The 22,247-nt window shown below is 45.7% G+C and overlaps 1 protein-coding gene across 2 annotated transcripts in view; it reads right to left on the bottom strand.

Moving 5' to 3' along the window:
• The window catches only part of LOC120537389 (zinc finger MYM-type protein 3-like), a 180,756-nt gene that overhangs the window by 6,591 nt on the left and 151,918 nt on the right, over nt 1-22,247 (bottom strand). For both annotated transcript variants that reach the window (XM_039766293.1, XM_039766292.1), the window contains exons 22-23: nt 18,120-18,234; nt 4,104-4,358 (exon numbers count right to left, since the gene is read on the bottom strand). In XM_039766293.1, the coding sequence (XP_039622227.1) occupies nt 4,104-4,358; nt 18,120-18,234 (370 nt within the window). The remainder of the gene's footprint in view (nt 1-4,103; nt 4,359-18,119; nt 18,235-22,247) is intronic.

The following is a 22,247-nucleotide window of genomic DNA, read 5'->3' as shown; positions in this document are numbered from 1 at the left end:
GTTGCTCTGATAGTCGCCTTCAGCTCTTCTGAATTGTTGGGTCTGGCATATTGCATCTTCTTCTTCACAATACCCCAGAGATTTTCTATGGGGTTAAGGTCAGGCGAGTTTGCTGGCCAATCAATAACAGGGATACCATGGTCCTTAAACCAGGTACTGGTAGCTTTGGCACTGTGTGCAGGTGCTAGGTCCTGTTGGAAAATGAAATCTGCATCTCCATAAAGTTCCGTCAGCAGCAGGAAGCATGAAGTGCTCTAAAACTTCCTGGTAGATGGCTGCGTTGACCTTGGACCTCAGAAAACACAATGGACCAACACCAGCAGATGACATGGCACCCCAAACCATCACTGACTGTGGAAACTTTACACTGGACCTCAAGCAACGTGGATTCTGTGCCTCTCCTCTCTTCCTCCAGACTCTGGGACCTTGATTTCCAAAGGAAATGCAAAATTTACTTTCATCAGAGAACATAACTTTGGACCAATCAGCAGCAGTCCAGTCCTTTTTGTCTTAAGCCCAGGCGAGACGCTTCTGACACTGTCTCTTGGTTAAAAGTGGCTTGACACAAGGAATGCAACAGCTGAAACCCATGTCTTGCATACGTCTGTGCGTGGTGGTTCTTGAAGCACTGACTCCAGCTGCAGTCCACTCTTTGTGAATCTCCCCCACAGTTTTCAATGGGTTTTGTTTCACAATCCTCTTCAGGGTGCGGTTATCCCTATTGCTTGTACACTTTTTTCTACTACATCTTGTCCTTCCCTTCACCTCTCTATTAATGTGCTTGGACACAGAGCTCTGTGAACAGCCAGCCTCTTTAGCAATGACCTTTTGTGTCTTGCCCTCCTTGTGCAAGGTGTCAATGGTCATCTTCTGGACAACTGTCAAGTCAGCAGTCTTCCCCATGATTGTGTAGCCTACAGAACTAGACTGAGAGACCACCTAAAGGCTTTTGCAGGTGTTTTGAGTTAATTAGCTGATTAGAGTGGCACCAGGTGTCTTCAATATTGAACCTTTTCACAATATTCTAATTTTCCGAGATACTGAATTTGGGACTTTCATTAGTTGTCAGTTATAATCATCAAAATTAAGAAATAAACATTTGAAATACATCAGTCTGTGTGTAATGAATGAATCTAATATACAAATTTCACTTTTTGAATGGAATTACTGAAATAAATCAACTTTTATCATGATATTCTAATTTATGACCAGCACCTGTATATCGTGGATTTTTCGCTGGTTCGCGGATTTCTGCAGACAATACGTCATTTATGGTACATGCTTCTTCAGTTTGTTTGCCCAGTTGATTTCATACAAGGGACGCTATTGGCGGATGGCTGAGAAGCTACCCAATCAGAGCACGTATTACGTATTAAATAAAACTCCTCAATGATATACGATATGCTTCCTGAGCAGTGCTTCGCACACTTAAAAGCTCTAACAACAGTATTGATTTTTGATTGTTTGCTTTTCTCTGTCTCTCTCACTCTCTCTGACATTCTATGCTCCTGACAGAGGGGGTGTGAGCAGAGGGGCTGTTTGCTTAGAAGTGTGTATTACATGTGTATTTTTTGAGCATGCCCGTTTGAGCATGCTCAAACACAGGAACATATGTTGGTGTAAAAGTATAACAAAACAACGGGCAAATGGGGAGTGTCTGATGATTGCATATAGTGCCGAAGTTACTGCTCTTTACCATTCTCTCCTCTGCATGTCCTGGAGTACAAAAGAAACAACATACAGCAACATGCGGGGACGGTCAGGAACACTCAATAAAACTGAATAAAAAGAAAATCAAGTGACGGTGAGATACGAAGAAGGCAGCTTCGCCAGCATTTGTGTCAGAACCCGGTCTGGGGGGGCGTTAGTATGCATCGTGGTACACTGCAGAGCTATAGCGCGTCTTTAGTGAAAACAGCCGTGTCAGATGGGGTTGTATGGATTGATTCTGAATGCGACTGAGGGAATGAAAAGTGAATAATAATAAAAATTAAAAAAAAGGCTAACCTTTACAAGGATCATAAATTGCACCGGCTGTTACAGACCGAAATCAAATGTATGCTTTTATTCTAAAATAGTAAGACTAAGAGCAGTTTACTTCTCAAAACGGAGTGGTGCAGGATCGAATTCGCGACCTTTTGATTCCCAAACGGGAACTGATTCTATTGAAACACGGAGGCAATTATAATAAAAAGCTGTCAATGTCGCATGTCAAAAGCGCAATTGTTGTGTTATATTTGTACCTTTTTCTTTGATATTTGGACTTCAGGCTTCATACATTATATAATTTATGCCTACATTTTGTCGTCTACTACTAGAATATAAAAAACGTTTCTGTTTTAACAATGTGTTTACACAGATTACTGTAGAAACAGAACACACATGAAATGCATGTGTTCCAAATAATGATCTATTATTTACACTCTAAAACTCCACTTCACTCCCAGATACTCAATCAAGGCATGAGCTGGAAGAAGTTCGTGCATGTTCTAAATTGGTGGGGGGATGGAATAGCCGGCTGCTCCTAGCTTCTTATTATCAGCACATTTAGAGGACAAAGGACGCTGGCGGAGAGGTGTGAAGGGATTTAAGAAGCGATTTGAGGTGGGGCGGAATTACGAGTTTTTTCGTAGGCTCTGGTAATTCTAGTGTTAAAAAAAACTAAGTAGTACGGAATTACGAGTTTTTTCGTAGGCTCTGGTAATTCTAGTGTTAAAAAAAAACTAAGAAGTACAGTTACAGAAAACAGTCTTAAATTTAGCAGTCAAGTCATAGAGTCTAAAGTTGCATTCCATCTTTCATCTTTCTTGCTGAGTAACTTTGACTTCTCCACTAAGAGGTTATAAATAGAATGAACACAGGCCAAGAAAAGAAATGTGTGCATATGGTATTGGTGAAGGGACAATATGGAGTGTTATTTGGACATACAGAAACAAAATTTGACAAGGAAATTTAGTTTTTTTCTTTTTTGCTAATTACAAAATATGTTATTCATTTTAAACAAGACATAATAAAACTAAAAGAAAAAAAATCTCAATCTATACAGTTTCCTTACCTTTGTGTGTGTGTGTGTGTATGTATGTATGTATATATGTATGTATGTGTACAGTGTAAATAATTGAATACTTTTCAGCTTAGTGCTTTTGGGGCTATCACGGAAGGAAAAGGGTATTAAAAATAGTGAATATGATCCATAAGAGACTTAAAAATTGAAGTTTGCCTGTCCTGGTAGAAATTCTGTGTAAAGAAAAATGGGTAAATTCAGAAAAGTTTGTTAGTCTGGCCATGTTAAAATCCAAAGAGTTAGCTATGTGTTTGTACTTCTTATTTTGGTGACGGAAAACTTTTTCTCTTTCTTTTTCTTTACTAAAACTTTGCTTTTATAACAAGTGATATAATCGTAAACACATGAAATTCTGCATGAACACTGAAGTTCAATATATAAATTCACCATCTCGGAAAGCTAACAATTCTAGAAGGAAAATAATCTCATTACAATAAACAAGGCAAGGGTACAAGAAGATGGGAAATTAATTTATATCCAAAATACAGTCACAAAAGTGATACCGAGCCTCAAGTGACAAGTACCCAGAAACAATGAAGCTGCCGTAACAAGCCATTAATACACTGTGAGTAATTTTGCAGAAAAGAAAAATCTGGGGAAAGCCAAACTGAAGTGATTGGTTAATTGCATGCAGTGAGACACAACTTATACACATCTTATGGTTGTCATCCACACAGAAGCCACAAATGAAGGCAAAGCACAAGGCGGCCCATTTAGCCTTTGCCAAGACTTTTGGGAGTCTTTTTCTCTGATCTGATGAGACCAATAATTAATCTGTTTGGACCAGCTAGTTTAAAAAATGTATGGCATCACAAGAGATGTATACAGTGAGAAGTGCATGAAAACTTGAAGACAGGTTTACCACTTATTATTTTTAACCTTAACAACAATTTGTTTAAATAAAGATTTCAGAAACAAAACCTGGAAATACAGATGACAAAAGATTTAGCAAAAAAAGCACAAACATTTATTCAATCATCTGAAACAAAAACATTAAAATTTATATTTCTGAATTATGTTTCAGATGAGCCAACTGTACCTCGTCCTTTCCTGTGGCGCACTGGAGGCCAGTATCGAATACTGACCACCTTGGTCATTCCTCTTGAGGTAGCACACTTTCGGGAATGTCGTACCAAACTAGTGAAAGACAGCTGCATATGTTCCTCTACAGTTCTCATGCCAAAAAACTTGGTGTTGAAGAACATCAGAGTATTTAGTAAGACAAATGGAGAGTATACACCAAGTTGTTTACATTCCCATAGATGCTCTTCCTCTACCCGTGATAGTATTGTTCCTGTAATGAAACAGCAAAGGATTAACTACATGGGCAGCTATTCATTTGTATAAATAAATAAAAATGAGTGAGACACAGATCCAGAACATAACCTAGCAACTGCAGATATAATGTTGGGACATCAGTACATTTTGAAGCAAAAGTGATACAGCAGTGACATTTATGAGATGTATAAACATATGAGTGTTTTCTATTTCAAAAGTAAAAAAAGATGCATTTAGCCATTTTTTTTTTGCATCCTACAACCGAGCTTGCCCTTTTAATTAGCTTATTGATTAGATGGGCACATAACAAAATACTGACATAGTACTGGTAAGGTTGTAGGTATACTAGGTTTGCCCAAAAAGAAACAGAAGTTAAAAAAAAACAAAACAATGAACTAACATACTGTACTTCAACACCTTTTTGTTCATCTGTCAATAGATGTGGCAAAAAATTTTGCAGCAATATGAATCAATCAGTTTTCAGTCAAAATTTTGTGTCACAAAATTTTACTGATGCTCACTTCTTCAGCAACTTCATGAACAGTTAGGCAAAGATTTTCAGGAGTCACAGCACATACTTCCTCTGCTCCTGTTTAAGGATGATCTACCCAATTTGGCACCCTATTTAAGAAATTCAGCTTGGACAAACCTCATATACTAGTATCTTCTCCACACTGACAAAAGTCAATACTGCTGTTTCTATTCACTACAGACATTTCCTACAATATTTCAATGTTGCAATCCAAAAACGTGAAGCATTTTAATTCCATTAAATTAGATTTTGGCTTTAATATACATATTTATTTAGACCAGACTTCTACCAGTCCTTCCTTTTATACTATTTTACACTATGAAATAAAAATAAAGTAGCTTTAAGAAAACATGTGCAGCATATATTTTGTGCTGAGGTTTATTTTTCCTTTAATTAAAATTGAGAGGAACACCAAAATAAATAAATAAATATAATACACTACTCTGAACAATAGGGATGCACCGAATGTTCGGCAACCAAAATTAGCCAAAAAAAGCACTTTCGGTGTTCGGCCGAATAAGTAAAAAGGCCGAATAAATTTTGCGAACAATGACGCTTTTAATGACGCGATCAAATAGTAACCCGCGAGAGTGAGAGGCGCGCGTTTTATGCAGCAAAAATGTCAGCAGTGTGGAAGCACTTTAAAGCGTCAGAGAAAGAGGCAAAAACGGCCGTTTGCAGACACTGTTCTGCTGAAATGTCCAGAGGGGGTACATCTGCAAAAACGTACAGCACTTCAAGTTTAATTTATCACTTAAAATCAAGACACCCATGCAGAGTACAAGAAAGACACGGCGGTGGCTACGGCAACAGCAGCAGCGAAAAGGAAAGTAGCTACTCCCAGTCCTAAGACACCCACTCCATCTGTGGCTGACTTCTTAGAAAAGGCAAAAAAGTTTGCCAATGACAGTGCCAAAGCTAAAGGTATTACTAAAAGGATAATGGAATTCATCGCATTGGATGATTAACCATTCTCTGTTGTAGAGGATGTTGGATTTCGCAGGCTTATAGACCATATTGAGCCCCGTTACACCATGCCTAGTAGACGGCATTTCTCAGACGTGTGCTTACCCGAGATGTATAACGTCGTTTCAACTCACGTCCATGAGCTCTTGGCTACAGATATTGCAGCCCACAGCTTCACGACTGATATTTGGAGCTTGGATGTGAGCCCCACCAGTATGCTGAGTTTAACTGCGCAGTGGATCGACACAGATTTCAAGCTACAAAAGATTGTGCTTCACTCACAAGAGTTTAGAGGGTCCCATACAGCTGTAGCCATATCCGAGGCGTTCGCCAACATTTTGACACTTGGCGATCGACCGATCTAAAGTGCATGCGTAGTCAGTGACAACGCAAGAAATATGGCTAAAGCCATGGAAGATAGTGATCTGAAAGGCATACGGTGTATGGCACACACAATTCAACTGGCGGTCAACGAGGGATTGTTGAGTCAGCGCAGTATAGCAGATGTGATAGCGACAGGCAGGAAAATTGTTGGCCATTTTAAACATTCACCGCTTGCCTATGCGCGCTTACAATCTATCCAAGAACAGTTCGGAATGCCACAAAATCGTTTCCAACAAGATGTGAGCACAAGGTGGAACAGTACATATTATATGCTGGAAAGCCTTTTTGCGCAAAAGCGAGTCTTGGCTACATACATAGCAGATCATGACCTGCCGCGACATTCACCGCATACCAGTGGGTGTTAATCGAGAACGTTCTCTCTCTCGCCCCCTTTGAGCAGATAACAAAAGAGATAAGCTCATCTGATGCATCTGTGGCAGACGTCATACCTTTACTTGCAGCACTAAAACGTCTTTTAAACAAAGAGGCTGAAACAGACCACGGAGTTAAAACAACTAAAAGTGCGCTCTTGGAAGCTGTCAGCACACGATTTAGTCAGGCGGACTCAGAACCCCTGTACTGCATCGCGACTGTGCTTGATCCACGATATAAAGATCATTACTTGGATGTGGGGAAAAGCTGCGCTACGAGAAATGATCCAGGCCGAGTTGGATTTGGGAAAGCCGCTAGGTGATGGAGACGGTCAGGTGATGCACAGCGCAGGAGATGAAAACAGCGCAGAGAGTAAACGGGCTCATACTACAGATGAGCCGCGCACAGTCTCGCTGTCTGACATGTTCGATGAGATCCTCCAAGAGAATAACCCATTTGCAAGACAGAGGACAAGCTCAACCGCTCAACAGTTAGATGGTTATCTCTCAGAAGTCCCCACCCCCAGGAGCAATAACCCTCTCGAATTTTGGAGGACCAATCAAGGCCGCTTTCCGACCTGGCGCAGATGGCACGCAGGTAGGCTATGGGAAATTAATTTAAGATTTTATTTATATTTTGGATTATGGTAACACTTTATAAGTAGTTTTTATTTTTAACATTGACTAACAATGAAAAACCCTTATTAAAAGCATTTATTAATCTTAATGTTAACATTTACTAATACAGTATTATTTACAGTAATTTTTGAATTAAAAAGTATCAAAAGTGGTAGGCCTATTTGTTAAAATTGTTAATGCACTTATACTAACATGAACTAAATATTTTTTATTATCTTACATTAACGAAGATTAATACCATAACAAATGTATTGCTCATTCTTAGTTAATGCAATAATGTTAACAAGCACCGACAGCGAGAGACTGTTTAGTGCTGCATCTCATGTCATCGATGAGAAGAGGAACCGACTTTCATGTGAGAAAGCAGAGAAGCTACTTTTCATAAAGAAGAACCTGCCACTTTTCCTGAAGAAGTAGGCTAAGTAGGCTTATGTCTAGGACAGTTATTCATTTGTTGTGGGTTCATCCACATTTTTTGCACTATTCAATGCACATTTGTTGTTGTAGACATACAGAGTTACATTCTTTCAGCAGTCAGTTATAGGCCTAACATAGGCTATTCAAGAAGGGGGGCTTCAAAGATGGGCAAATAAAAATATTTTTTTATTTTACTAATTTATTTATTTTAAGTTATATTGTGCTTTGTTTGTATAATATCTGCTGGAATGTTAAAAAAATGTTCAGTGTTAAATAAATATTTTGAAATTGTATTTTTGTTATTTGATTTATTTCTCTGAAAAGCAACACAAAATAGTAAAAAGCAAATTTTTACTATTTAATTATTGTAATGGTGAAAAAATTGGCAAAATAAATGGAAAAAAATGCGAAACACCGCGTTCGGTATTCGGCCTTCGGCCAAGCATTTCATTATTATTCGGCTTCGGCCAAGAATTTCATTTCGGTGCATCCCTACTGAACAAGCATATCAAAAATTAGAACTACAAGATAATCCTTTTTTAAAGCCTTAATGGAAAACTTTATATCTAAATGGCATTCTAAAGTTTAAAATTTAGAGTAAGTATGCAGTAGCATGCGAAAGCTTAGGAACCCTTATTTAAAATGTCTGTTGCTGTAATTAGTTACTGCGGTGGGTTGGCACCCTGCCCTGGATTGGTTCCTGCCTTGTGCCCTGTGTTAGCTGGGATTGGCTCCAGCAGACCCCCGTGACCCTGTATTCGGATTCAGCGGGTTAGAAAATGGATGGATGGATGGATGTAATTAGTTAAGTGAGAAGAAGATCAAGTGATCACCACAATGCACTAGGTTAAAGATGACACATTTCTTCTCAGCATTTTATAGCAAGATTAGCATATTGTTTTTGTTTTGTACAAGTGTACATCAAAAAAGGAAAGGAGCACCATGCTCAAGTTTCAGTATGCCAAGATATCTGAGGTGCCACTTTTACCAAGGTTATAGACCTTAATTAGCTCATTAGGGCTATGGCTTGTTCAGAGTTATTGTCAGAAGTACCCAGCTAATGCAAATCGCAAAGCTGAAAAAATTCTCATTCTCTTCAAACCAACAATCATTAGCCATGGGCTTCTCTAAGCAGGTGCCTAGCACTCTGAACAATAAAATAATTGATGCTCACAAAGCAGGAGAAGGCTACAAGAAGATAGCAAAGCATTTTTAGATAGCGGTTTCCTTAGTTCATAATGTTAAGAAATGGCAGTTAACATGATCAGTGGTCAAGGTCAAGTTGAGGTCTAGAAGATCAAGTAAACTTTCTGAAAGCACTGCTTGTTGGATTGCTAGAAAGGCAAATAAAACACCCCTGTATGAATGCAAAAGACCTTCACTACGATTTAGCAGACATTGGAGTGGTGGTGCGCTGTTGTACTGTGCAGAGACACCTGAACAGATGTGATGTTAGAGTCAACAGAAGAAAACCTGTGTCATAGCCACAAAACTCAGCACCTGAAGTTTGCAAATGAACATCTAAACAAGCCGATGCATTCTGGAAACAAATCCTGTGGACTGGTGAAATCAAAATAGAACTTTATGGCCACAATGTGCAAAGGTATCTTTGGAGAAAAAAAAGTGCCAAATTCCAAGAAAAGAACAAGTATTCCCATCTATTAAGCATGGGGGTGGATGGATCATGTCTTGAAGCCAGTGGCACAGGGAACATTTCACTGGTTGAGGGAAGAATGGATTCAAATGATGTGGCCCCCGGCCGGGGCTGGAGCCCGGCCGGGACGCCCAGGAGGACGTGAGGAGGACTTTTGCCTCCTCCAGACCGCGAGGGGGCGTCCGTCCTGGTTCTATTGGGAGCCACGGGTCGAGGGCATGGAAGCCCTACCCTGTAGGGGCCCGTGGTTACCGCCGGCGGCGCTCGATGCCGGTTCATCCGTGTGGCCTCGGCCGGGGTGGAGCCCGCCGACGCTTAGAGGACCGGAGGAGGGCGGTGCCTCCTCCAGACCGAGTGGGGCGTCCGTCCTGGTTAGACAGGGGGCCTCGGGTACAGGGCTTTGAAGCCCAGCCCTGTAGGGACCCGTGGCCACCGCCAGGCGGCGCCCCGGTGCCTAATTATCCCGGGAGCCCGGCACTTCCGCCACACCAGGAAGTGCCGGGGGGAAGACTTATTGTGGCGACCGGAGAGCTGCCGGGAGGACAGCCGGCACTTCCGCCACGCTGGGGCGTGGCCAAGAGTGGACGCCGGAAACACCTGGTGCTCATCCGGGAGCACTATATAAGGGGCCGCCTCCCTTCAGTCTGGAGCGGAAGTCGGGTGGAAGAGGACGGAGCTAGCGGGAGGACTGGAGGCGGCCAGAGAAAAAGAGAGAAAAGAGAGAAAAGAGGCATTGTAAGGCCTGGGAAGAGAGACAGAGGCGTTGTAAGGCCTAGAATCGTTGCATCGGTGCAAGAGGCACTGGGGACTTGAGCGCGGGAAAAATCTGTAGATAGTGTAAATAAACGAGTGTGTGGTGAGCAAAACGATGTCTGTCTGCCTGTGTCCGGGGTCAAGTTCACAATGGCGCCCAACGTGGGGCCAACCCCCTGCTAAAAGGGGACCCCCTTTATAAATATTTTGTGAATGACCCGCACAGCAGGGGACTCCACACGCTTGTTGCAGGTGTGGCCCGGCAAAACCGCTGGTGCGCTTTGCTCGAAACCGCCGCCGGACGCTGCATGGATATTCCCGGTGCGGAGGAGGAATAGACATCGCCGAGCGCAGCGGGCTCAAAGTCGCGCTGTCGACACGACAGCCAGGCCGTGGCGGCGCAAAGGGCCACACCGAGGTGGGGGCCTCGCAAGACGGGATCCGGAGGTGAGTACCCTGCCCTGCAGTAATCGGCCCTTCGGTGTCGGTCATACCTTGTTTTCCACAGGGAGGGACAGACCGGATCGCGTCTGTGGCAGGAGCGCCGGGCCACGGGCTGTCGGCTGTGCGGCTACGGAGGCAGCAAAGGAGGCTGCGGAATCGAGCCGCTGCGGCTCGAGGAATCGCTGCAGCTACAGCGGTGAGGAGGCACGCCTCCGCACTCCAGCGCAGGGGAGACAAGATGGCCGCGGGCGGTGGTCCCGCCGCTGACAGGCACGGATTGGCCGGTGTGTCTTGCGTACTGCCGATGATTGGATAGAGGCGGGTCCAAGGAATGCCAGTCCCGGCAGAGAAGAGACCCGATTGGGCCAGGAGGAGTGGCCCACAGGAGGCAGGCGCCGAGTGCAGCTGATCGACAGGTAAGCTCACCGGCGTCTGTCTCTTTGTTCACCAGCGCTCGGCGCGTGTCGGGGAATCCTCGCCCGCCGAGTCGCCTATGATGCAGATGCTGAGTGCTATCGCCGCCAGTTGGAGGAGCTGATGGGGAAGGCGGTCGGTCGGGGAGAGACGCCGGGTGAGACGGAGGATCGGCGCGGCGCTGGAACCGGAGGCGGCGGAGCACTGCGGGGTGGTGAGTGTTGCCGCCCCGTAAAGCAAGTAGGGGTTCGCCAACATGGCGTGACCGCTTACGGAAGACCGGCTCCAGTAGGCAACTTCCCAACAGCGGACGCGTGGTGCAGATGGCTGGCGAGGCGAGGAGGTCGACACGCAGGGGCTGGTAGGATCAGGGCTGCAAAGTGCCCGGTCCTAGCGCCTGCGCCCAAGCCCGCTGCTGTTTCCGTCGCTCTGCAGGGGCGAGACGGGCTGGGTTTGAGCTATTGCCATGCTCAGACCCAGACCGCCAACGCCCAAGAAGAGAGGGAGGAACCGAGGGTGAATGCCGGTTCCTCGGACAGGGGAGGACGCCGCTGCTGCGCGCGCGCCCGAAAAGGCAGTCCTCTGTGCGGCAGAGGAGATCCCCTGGGCGGCTGGGCGAGCCGCCTGCGAGCGGTGCCGCGGACAACAGACGGACGGGCATGGAACCTGCGACGGAGGACTTCAGCAGGCAAGTCAGGGGCTGTCGGAGGGGGCAGGAGCACTGCGGGTGCGAGACCGCAGGGCACTCGGGTGAGTGTCCTGGCAGTGCTTCTGGCCCTCTTTTCCTTTTTCCACAGGCCCAAGCCCCGACGAGCGCTGGGGACGACGCCGCCAGGGACCTGCCCTCCTGAAACGGGCAGCGCGGGAGGGCTCCACGCCGAGAGGCCAATAGTGTCCCAGCTGCGGGAACAGCGGGGCGAGCGCGCGAGACCACAGGGGCGCTGCTTGCGCCGGGCGGGGTGCCAAGACGGATGTCCCAGGGTGCCGTGTTGGACCCTGGGGCATAGTAGGACCTCGCCGGGACGCGTGCTGCCTGCTCGGTTGTGCCGCTCGACCCACGTGTCCTCGCTAGCGGTGGGCACTGGGCCCCGGCGGGCTGGAGCCCGCCGACGCCAGGAGGACGTGAGGAGGACTTTGCCTCCTCCAGACCGCGAGGGGCGCCCGCCCTGGTTCTATTGGGAGCCACGGGTCGAGGGCATGGAAGCCCTACCCTGTAGGGGCCCGTGGTTACCGCCGGCGGCGCCCGATGCCGGTTCATCCGTGTGGCCTCGGCGGGGTGGAGCCCGCCGACGCTTAGAGGACCGGAGGAGGGCGGTGCCTCCTCCAGACCGAGTGGGGGCGCCCGTCCTGGTTAGACAGGGGCCTCGGTACAGGGCTTTGAAGCCCAGCCCTGTAGGGACCCGTGGCCACCGCCAGGCGGCGCCCCGGTGCCTAATTATCCCGGGAGCCCGGCACTTCCGCCACACCAGGAAGTGCCGGGGGGAAGACTTATTGTGGCGACCGGAGAGCTGCCGGGAGGACAGCCGGCACTTCCGCCACGCTGGGGCGTGGCAAGAGTGGACACCGGAAACACCTGGTGCTCATCCGGGAGCACTATATAGGGGCCTCCCTTCAGTCTGGAGCGGAAGTCGGGTGGAAGAGGACGGAGCTAGCGGGAGGACTGGAGGCGCCAGAGAAAAGAGAGAAAAGAGAGAAAAGAGGCATTGTAAGGCCTGGGAAGAGAGACAGAGGCGCTGTAAGGCCTAGAATCGCTGCATCGGTGCAAGAGGCACTGGGGACTTGAGCGCTGGAAAATCTGTAGATAGTGTAAATAAACGAGTGTGTGGTGAGCAAACGATGTTCGTCTGCCTGTGTCCGGGGTCAAGTTCACAATGGCGCTCAACGGGGCCAACCCCCTGCTAAAAGGGGGGGACCCCGCCTTTATAAATATTTTGTGAATGACCCGCACAGCAGGGGACTCCACACGCTTGTTGCAGGTGTGGCCTGTGCAAAACCGCTGGTGCGCTTTGTTCGAAACCGCCGCCGACCGCTGCATGGATATTCCCGGTGCGGAGGAGGAATAGACATCGCCGGAGCGCAGCGGGCTCCGAAGTCGCGCTGTCGACACGGACAGCCAGGCCGGCGTGGCGACGCAAAAGGCCACACCGAGGTGGGGGCCTCGGCAAGACGGGATCCGGGAGGTGAGTACCCTGCCCTGCAGTAATCGGCCCTTCGGGTCGGTCATACCTTGTTTTCCACAGGGAGGGACAGACCGGATCCGCTGTGGCAGGAGCGCCGGGCCACGGGCTGTCGGCTGTGCGGCTACGGAGGCAGCAAAGGAGGCTGCGGAATCGGAGCCGCTGCGGCTCGAGGAATCGCTGCAGCTACAGCGCGGTGAGGAGGCACGCCTCCGCACTCCAGCGCAGGGGAGACAAGATGGCCGCGGCCGGTGGTCCCGCCGCTGACAGGCACGGATTGGCCGGTGTGTCTTGCGCACTACCGATGATTGGATAGAGGCGGGTCCAAGGAATGCCAGTCCCGGCAGAGAAGAGACCCGATTGGGCCAGGAGGAGGGCCCACAGGAGGCAGGCGCCGAGTGCAGCTGATCGACAGGTAAGCTCACCGGGCGCCTGTCTCTTTGTTCCACCAGCGCTCGGCGCTGTCGGGGAATCCTCGCCCGCCGAGTCGCCTATGATGCAGATGCTGAGTGCTATCGCCGCTCAGTTGGAGGAGCTGATGGGGAAGGCGGTCGCGTCGGGAGAGACGTCGGGTGAGACGGAGGATCGGCGCGGCGCTGGAACCGGAGGCCGGCGGAGCACTGCGGGGGTGGTGAGTGTTGCCGTCCCCGTAAAGCAAGTAGGGGGTTCGCCAACATGGCCGTGACCGCTTACGGAAGACCGCTCCGAGTAGGCAACTTCCCAACAGCGGACGCGTGGTGCAGATGGCTGGCGAGGCGAGGAGGTCGCATACGCAGGGGCTGGTAGGATCAGGGCTGCAAAGTGCCCCGGTCCTAGCGCCCTGCGCCCAAGCCCGCGCTGTTTCCGTCGCTTGCAGGGACGCAGACGGGGCTGGGTTTGAGCTATTGCCATGCTCAGACCCAGACCGTCAACGCGGCCCAAGAAGAGAGGGAGGAACCGAGGGGTGAATGCCGGTTCCTCGGACAGGGGAGGACGCTGCGCTGGGTGCGCGCGTCCGGAAAAAGGCAGTCCTCTGTGCGGGCAGAGGAGATCCCTGGGCGGCTGGGCGAGCCGCCTGCGAGCGTGCCGCGGACAACAGACGGACGGGCATGGAACCTGCGACGGAGGACTTCAGCAGGCAAGTCAGGGGCTGTCGGAGGGGGCAGGAGCACTGCGGTGCGGAGACCGCAGGGCACTCGGGTGAGTGTCCTGGCAGTGCTTCTGGCCCTCTTTTCCTTTTTCCACAGGCCCAAGCCCCGACGAGCGCTGGGGACGACGTCGTCAGGGACCTGCCCTCCTGAAACGGGCCGCTCCGCGGGAGGGCTCCACGCCGAGAGGCCAATAGTGTCCCAGCTGCGGGGAACAGCGGGGGCGAGAGCGGCGCAGACCACAGGGGCTGCTTGCGCCGGGCGGGGTGCCGAAGACGGATGTCCCAGGGTGCCGTGTTGGACCCTGGGGCATAGTAGGACCCTCGCCGGGACGTGCTGCCCGCTCGGTTGTGCCGCTCGACCCACGGTCCTCGCTAGCGGTGGGGCATCAGGCCCCGGCCGGGCTGGAGCCCGCCGGGGCCAGGAGGACGGAGGAGGACTTTGCCTCCTCCAGACCGCGAGGGGCGCCCGTCCTGGTTCTATTGGGAGCCACGGGTCGAGGGCATGGAAGCCCTACCCTGTAGGGGCCCGTGGTTACCGCCGGGCGGCGCCCCGATGCCGGTTCATCCCGTGGCCTCGGCCGGGTGGAGCCCGCCGGACGCTTAGAGGACCGGAGGAGGGCGTGCCTCCTCCAGACCGAGTGGGGGCGCCCGCCCTGGTTAGACAGGGGCCTCGGTACAGGGCTTTGAAGCCCAGCCCTGTAGGGACCCGTGGCCACCGCCAGGCGGCGCCCGGTGCCTAATTATCCCGGGAGCCCGGCACTTCCGCCACACCAGGAAGTGCCGGGGGGAAGACTTATTGTGGCGACCGGAGAGCTGCCGGGAGGACAGCCGGCACTTCCGCCACGCTGGGGCGTGGCCAAGAGTGGACACCGGAAACACCTGGTGCTCATCCGGGAGCACTATATAAGGGGCCGCCTCCCTTCAGTCTGGAGCGGAAGTCGGGTGGAAGAGGACGGAGCTAGCGGGAGGACTGGAGGCGGCCAGAGAAAAAGAGAGAAAAGAGAGAAAAGAGGCATTGTAAGGCCTGGGAAGAGAGACAGAGGCGTTGTAAGGCCTAGAATCGTTGCATCGGTGCAAGAGGCACTGGGGACTTGAGCGCGGGAAAAATCTGTAGATAGTGTAAATAAACGAGTGTGTGGTGAGCAAAACGATGTCTGTCTGCCTGTGTCCGGGGTCAAGTTCACAATGAATACCAGCAAATTCTGGAAGCAAACATCACACCATATGTTAAAATGAGGATTGGTCCTACAACAAGATAATGATCTAAACCATGCCTCAAAATCTACAATGGAATACCTCAAGAGGCACAAGCTGACGGTTTTGCTGTGGATCTCTCAGTCTCTCAACCTAAACATCATTGAAAATCTGTGGATAGATTTCAAAACAGCAACATACAAGACACCCAAGAATCTTGCAGAATTAGAAGCCTTTTGCAAGGACAAATGGGCAGTACAGTAAGTAAGAACTGAAAGACTCTACAAAAAGCATTTATAAGCTGTGATACATGCTAATGTGGTTGTTTTACTAAGTACGGACCATTTTGGGTGCCCAAACATTTGCTTTAGGCCCTTTTCATGTTTTTGGTATTTTGTACCTGTGAATGATGGAAATAACAAGGTAATATTGCTTAAAATATTAAACAAATGTGCCTTTTGGTGATCAGTTCATCTTCTGCTCACTTAACTATGCACAGTAGCAAACATTTTATGGAAGGGTACCGAAACGTTTGCATGCTACTGTATGGACTGAATACCTCAATGTTTATTAAAATGTTATAAAAGCAGAGCATATATCTGGTAAGTAGCAATAACAGGAAGTTGAGCTTTTTCCTCCACCATTTTCAGAGTCTAGCTTTTCTGGCTTAATATTTACAAAAATGTATAAAGAGTCAAAATCTGAGTTAGTCACTTGATGTATACAAAATCTTAACTTGAAAAGAAGCCTGTACTAAAAAAACATAAAATGGGTCAGTACATCAAAAGAGCCATTTTATGTGCATATTGTAATTTTTAAACATGACTGTGTGTTTTTTAAATAAAGAGATCGACTGCCTTATCATAATGCCCTAAGTGTTACCCAATATACTGTATATGCCAAGAAGGGTTTTTATGGCTTAGGGGTCAGAAGTCAGTCAAGAGGTCTCAAAGGTGACATCTTAATGCAATGTGCTGCATCAGCTAACCTCCTAATTTTTATGCACATCCTGAATATCTTTGCCCTTTGCACAGTGTATTTATAAAATCTAGATGTTGAGAAAGCCAATTAAGAAAGAACATTAGCTGTATATACTAACACCCTTCTTACAAATTTATACAAATTACTGTGAAGCATACTCCATCTAAAAATTGATGTACAAATTGATATGACTAATTTTGTTAGTAAACAGAAACTCTTGAAAGTGTAACTTAAGTTAACAATGCTCACCTCTACAGTATTTCTCAGAAAACTGAACTACAGTTTCATTTAGTTATTTTGTAAGTGGTATTCTTAACTATTTCAATCCTAAAACTTAAATGAAAAACAGTATTAATCCTACATTAAGCAACTGCCTCTACTAATAATCAACATGAGATGACAAAAGATCTACCTGTAAAGAAAATAATCAACATACTTAACAGTAACTATAAACAAGAGGCAAATTTAACTAATTAAAATGTAGAAGTAGTAAACATTTTTTTAATAATAATGTTATGGAAGTGAACACACTGCACACATACATATGTGCAAAACAGACTATTATATGCATATTGGTGTTGCAAAAACTAATACACACACACACACACACACAGTGCCCACCATAATGTTTGGGATAAAGATACATTTTTTCCTTGATTTACCCCTCTGCTCCACAGTTTAAAATTGCAAATCAAGCAGTTCAGAAGTGATTAAAGTGCACGTTTCAGAATTTAACCTTAAGGGTATTTGCATGCATTTCGGTCATACCACATTGGAATGGTAAGACTTTTTCAACATAGCCAACCCCTTTATAAGGCAAACAACGGTGGATATATTAAAACATTAACATTTAGTAATGTGATGCAAATCCCTTGCATGCAATGACTGCTTGAAGTCTGCAATTCCTAGACATCACCAGGCGCAGAGTATCTTATCTAGTGATGTTCTGACAAGCCTCTTATGCAGAAATCTTCAGCTCCTGCTTCTTTCAGGGGCATGTCCCCTTAAGTTTCTTCTTCAGGATATAGAAGGCATGTTCAATTGGATTTAAATCGGGTGACTGGCTAGGCCATTCAAGAATATTCCATTTTTTAGCTTTGAAAAACTCCTTTGTTGCCTTACCATAATGTCTAGGATGATTATCTTATTGTAGGATGAAGCACTGTCCAGCGAGTTTGGAGGCATTTACTGGAACTTAAGTAGAACTTTCCATAAAACTCAGAATGCACTGTGTGACTGCTGTCAGCAGTTACATCATTAATGAAGGTTAGTGTGGCAGTAACATACATACCCAACCCATAACACCCCCAACCACCATGTTTTAACAACATATTTTTCTATTTAATAATGTTAGACTGATGTGGTTAGTGAAGTGATTTGTACTGTTTACATAAAATGCTGCATCTTTGATTAAAATAAAGAAAATTCAATGTTTTTAACTAAACATACATTTATAATACAATGATCACAATAGTATCTTTATAATACCCCTCCGTGCATCACCCCAGACAACAGCAGTATTACTGTGTACTGCTGGTATTTTTTTTTTTGTTAAATGTTTAAATAACATAAATGCCCTTTTGGCACACCTCAACTGCAACATGTTTCATATCAAAAACGTAAACCCTAGGTCCCAACACCTCCCCACCTTTCCCCAAAATTCAGTCTATAGCTACACAGAAAGGCTACATGTAATATAACATAAAGAAAATAATAACTAACCATTTGGTGATATTCCAGGCTGCCAACCATTTAAGATTTTGTTTAACTCTTGAACAAATGTCAGGTAGTAAAGGTCCGTGAATATGTTCACCATTCGATTACTTTCCAAGAGATACTGAAAAATAATTGAAGTACAATTTTTAAAATGGCAGAAAACTTCAGAAGTTAAAAAAAAAAAAAAATTCAACCGAGGTGTTTTGATGGAAAACAACAAGATGTGGTGGCAAGAGTTAAGAGCTGCGCAAACTATTTCCCCAAATGTAGCAAATAGAATGACTTTCCAAGGACTTTTATTCTTTGCATTTGCAGAAATTCACAAAACATATAAACAAGTCAGTTACACTACAATATAACCAAACAACTGCAACTGTGTTAATGGTTAACTAAAATAAAAAAAGGCTACTTACAATTTTTTACGTATTAATTGTGCACAAGACTTAACTTTTTAACTCTGATACCTATATGCAGGAACCACAGCACTAAAGTATACTATGCTTGTATAAATATCAGGAATTTAAAACCTGAATAACAAACTTTAATCGTTTTAATATTTCAGATCCTATTAATGTCATTTTGTCTTCATAATCATTGGAATACTAATCAGATGACTCACACTGAAAACTTAAAAAATGGGGAATTAAGTGAGGAGTTAGAAGAATCCCAGATGCTCTAAAAGAATTATGTATTCTCACAAATCTGTTAGAAGTTTAACAAGACAAACAAACATTTTGCCTTAATTTAACATTTACCCTTAAAAGGTATTTTCTGAATTTTACTTTTAAAAATAGAACTGTCTATGTTAAAATGGCAGTTTACACCACCAATGTAACATGATCTGAAAAGCATACTGTGGTATATGGCCGGCAGTGTATCCCGGCCAATACCCCCAGGCCACCAGATGGAGCCCTCCCTGCAGCATGGAGGTGCCCCGAATTCCAGCAGGGAATTATGGACAATGGAGTCTTTACTCACAGCCCTGCTGGATACCATAGGGGGCACCAGAGGATCCACAGGGAGGCTCAACGAATATTTTTCCTACAGCCCGGAAGTACGTCCTAGTCACGGGGACAGAAGAAATGATGTACTTCCGGGTTGAAGAAAAAGGAGTTTTCATCCGACCCTGAAGAGTTGCAAAGTCACATGGACAAAGAGAAAGAAACACTTCCGGGTCAAGGACTTTAAAAAGGACTGTGGGAGATCCCAGAGTTCAGCCGAGTTGGGAGTAAGGGTGACTGAGCTGTTGGGAGGTGTGGAGGAATCTAATATTAAGTATTATATTGTAATTTATGAGTATTGTGGAGTGGAGGGTGCTCTGTGCACATTTTTATTATAATAAATCCATTATTTTTACTTTTATCTGGTGTCTGGCATCTGATCTGAGGGTTCAAGTGGACGACAGCGCCCCCTGTCACAATATATAATAACTAAGCAGGGCTCCAGACGGAAAAAAAAATTTGGGAGCCATTGGTTCCTAAACCCAAAATATTTAGGAGCCAAATGCTTTTTTTGGGAGCCATAATCTCTACCGCATGCCAAATATGAAATAAACAAATAATATTTACTTGTATTGTTTATTTGTTTCTTCGGTCTACCTCACACTGCCTTTCCTTTCTCCTATCTGAGCTATTAGACCTGCCTACTAGTGTCCTCTGCAAGGTCTTATAGATAATAATAACAGAAGAATAAATGACACATAAATGTGAACAGTGCAAATGTTTACTAATAAGCAATACTTCAAGTCCAGAGTCTTATACACAACATGTGTAAGGAACACTACAAATACAAACACTGAAAATGTCTTACACATAATAACACAAGAATTAACACAATAAAAAACATTATAAACAATCATTTCTGAAATAATCATTTCACAATGAGTGTACAAATATAAAAAAATTAATCACTCTTCAAGTTGACTGTCACTAACCATTACAATGTCATTATCATTAGGCCAGCCAGTATACTTTGGTCTGCGTTTTTTTTTGCTGGCTGACAACCAGCGCTTTACACTGGGCTCTGGGTCAAAAAGTTCAAGTGTAGGGCCCTCTGTACTGATCCTTACCAAGTCTTCCAGTGTTTCTACATTTAGGGAGTTGCACACTTTTGATTTTATTCTGTTTTGTGCTAAAAATCCTTGCTCACACTGAGCTGCTGATATCAGAAGCACCAGCATTATTTTGACTAAGTGAAGCAGATTTTTAAAATCTGTACAGAACGGCTCCTTGCTCAGCATCACTGTCCATAGGTCACCGTAAGTCTTATCCATAAACTGACCCTTCACTAATATTTTCAACATTAGCCATTCCTTCTGCACAGCTGTGACATCACAGCCATTGTTTGATAAGAGCTCCCTGTACCATTTAACAAGTGTGTGTATCTCACAATTGCCATAGCTATCAATGTCCTCTGGCCATGCATCATGACAAAACACTGAAAATGACTTGATGATTTCTGATCCCTTTGAATGTCCATGCTGTGTAACACTTGACATCATGTTTGCAAACCTGATCTCCAATTCTTTAACAGTAATGTCAACTGTTTTTTCAATAGCTGCCTTTAGATCACTTCTGAATGTGGTCTGATTTTGGGGGCCTTTCAATTTAACATTCTGGAAGGTTATGACTGTGTGGCTACTTGCAGTCCTCTCACTCCTGCTTGTTGATGGCCCTTCCTGTTGCACTGAACCTTCAGGCTGAGAACCGATGTGCTGTAAGAATTCCTGCAGCTTCTTTTCTCTCAAAGCATTTTCCTTCAATCCTTTGTTACCACACAGCCCACAATTGCAGCAACTGCCTGAGGAAGTATATGAGAATTTTTTTGAAGTGTAAGGCTCAGCTTTGAAACCTTAGAAAAAAGGTCATGTAAAAAGTGACAAAGGCAACGAACGACAGGCTTTCCATTTGCTGAACAATGTGTTTGGCTCTTCCCTTTATGTCTATGTTTTTGGACATGACTGCAAGGTGCTCCATATGATGATGCACAGCAGTGTACTGCCCCTGACCTGTTGCATAGTTTGAATGGAGAAAAACTGAGAATGCCCGATAAATGTGTGACAACCAGCACATTTTTACTGCTGATGGGTTTCGTGCTGTGCATCCTAACTCTGCTCCTATAGCCTTCAGCTCCTGCTTGCTTTTGGGACTGAAATTATACGTTTTCCACACTACTTGTAGAAGGTCATAAACTTTTTCAATCATTGGCACTGACTTTTGTGTGTTTAGCATTGCCAGTTCCAACCGATGGGGTAGACAGTGGAAAGACAGAGCATTTTCACCTATCTCTTTTCTGAAAAGTGCCCCTATTCCCCCTGTTCACGCTTGCACCATTTGCTCCAAAAGCACTCATTTTATGTACCCACCAATTTGGGTTGGTTGGGTCAGCATTCTGAAGCAGTGATTTAATGATGTTTTGAATCCCATCTGCATGACCATAATCAATCTCAGCCAAACCTACTAGATGAGTCTTAGGTGTTCCATCAGATACATACCTACAGTATGTGATGACATTCTTTCCCCGAGACATCTGTTCTACAATCAGTTATAACAGATGTAGTTTACCTTTAAAGCTTCTTCCAGCACATTACTTTTTAATTCATCTGCAATGCAACCTACAAAATCTGCACATGCTGTATCATTATCATATGTTTTTGACACATCCATGCCATTCTTCTTCATCAGCAGAATTTGAGATTTAAACTTTGTGAACAGTATTTCTTCCAGTGCAATCATATATGCTGAATTGAAATTTATTTTTAATTCTTTCATCTCATTTTCTGTCACTTTCTCACAAGCACGTTGCACTGCCTTTTTCTATGGTGGTGTCACGAGGAACAGACCTAGCGATCACAAAGTCTCTGGCATTCTTGTGTTTCTTACTCTCACCATGCTTTTTCACAGTTTCCTTTTTAAAGTGGCTTGTACCACAAATGAATTCTGTTTTACCAGCAATTTCTTGTCCGGCTTGTGCACAAAAGCTGCAGTACATCTTTCCCTTGTCATACCGTAACCAAGCGAACTCCTGTAACCAAGCCACTTTAAACTGTCTTCCAGGCGTCGGAGCTGCGGACACAGAAGACTTTGTTAACGGGACAGAGTTGTCATCCTTTAATAACTGTACATTTCCGGACGC

The sequence above is a fragment of the Polypterus senegalus genome, chromosome 10 (genome assembly GCF_016835505.1).
Source record: "Polypterus senegalus isolate Bchr_013 chromosome 10, ASM1683550v1, whole genome shotgun sequence".
In the NCBI taxonomy this organism is placed as follows: domain Eukaryota; kingdom Metazoa; phylum Chordata; class Cladistia; order Polypteriformes; family Polypteridae; genus Polypterus; species Polypterus senegalus.
This window is presented reverse-complemented; position numbering and strand designations above follow the sequence as displayed.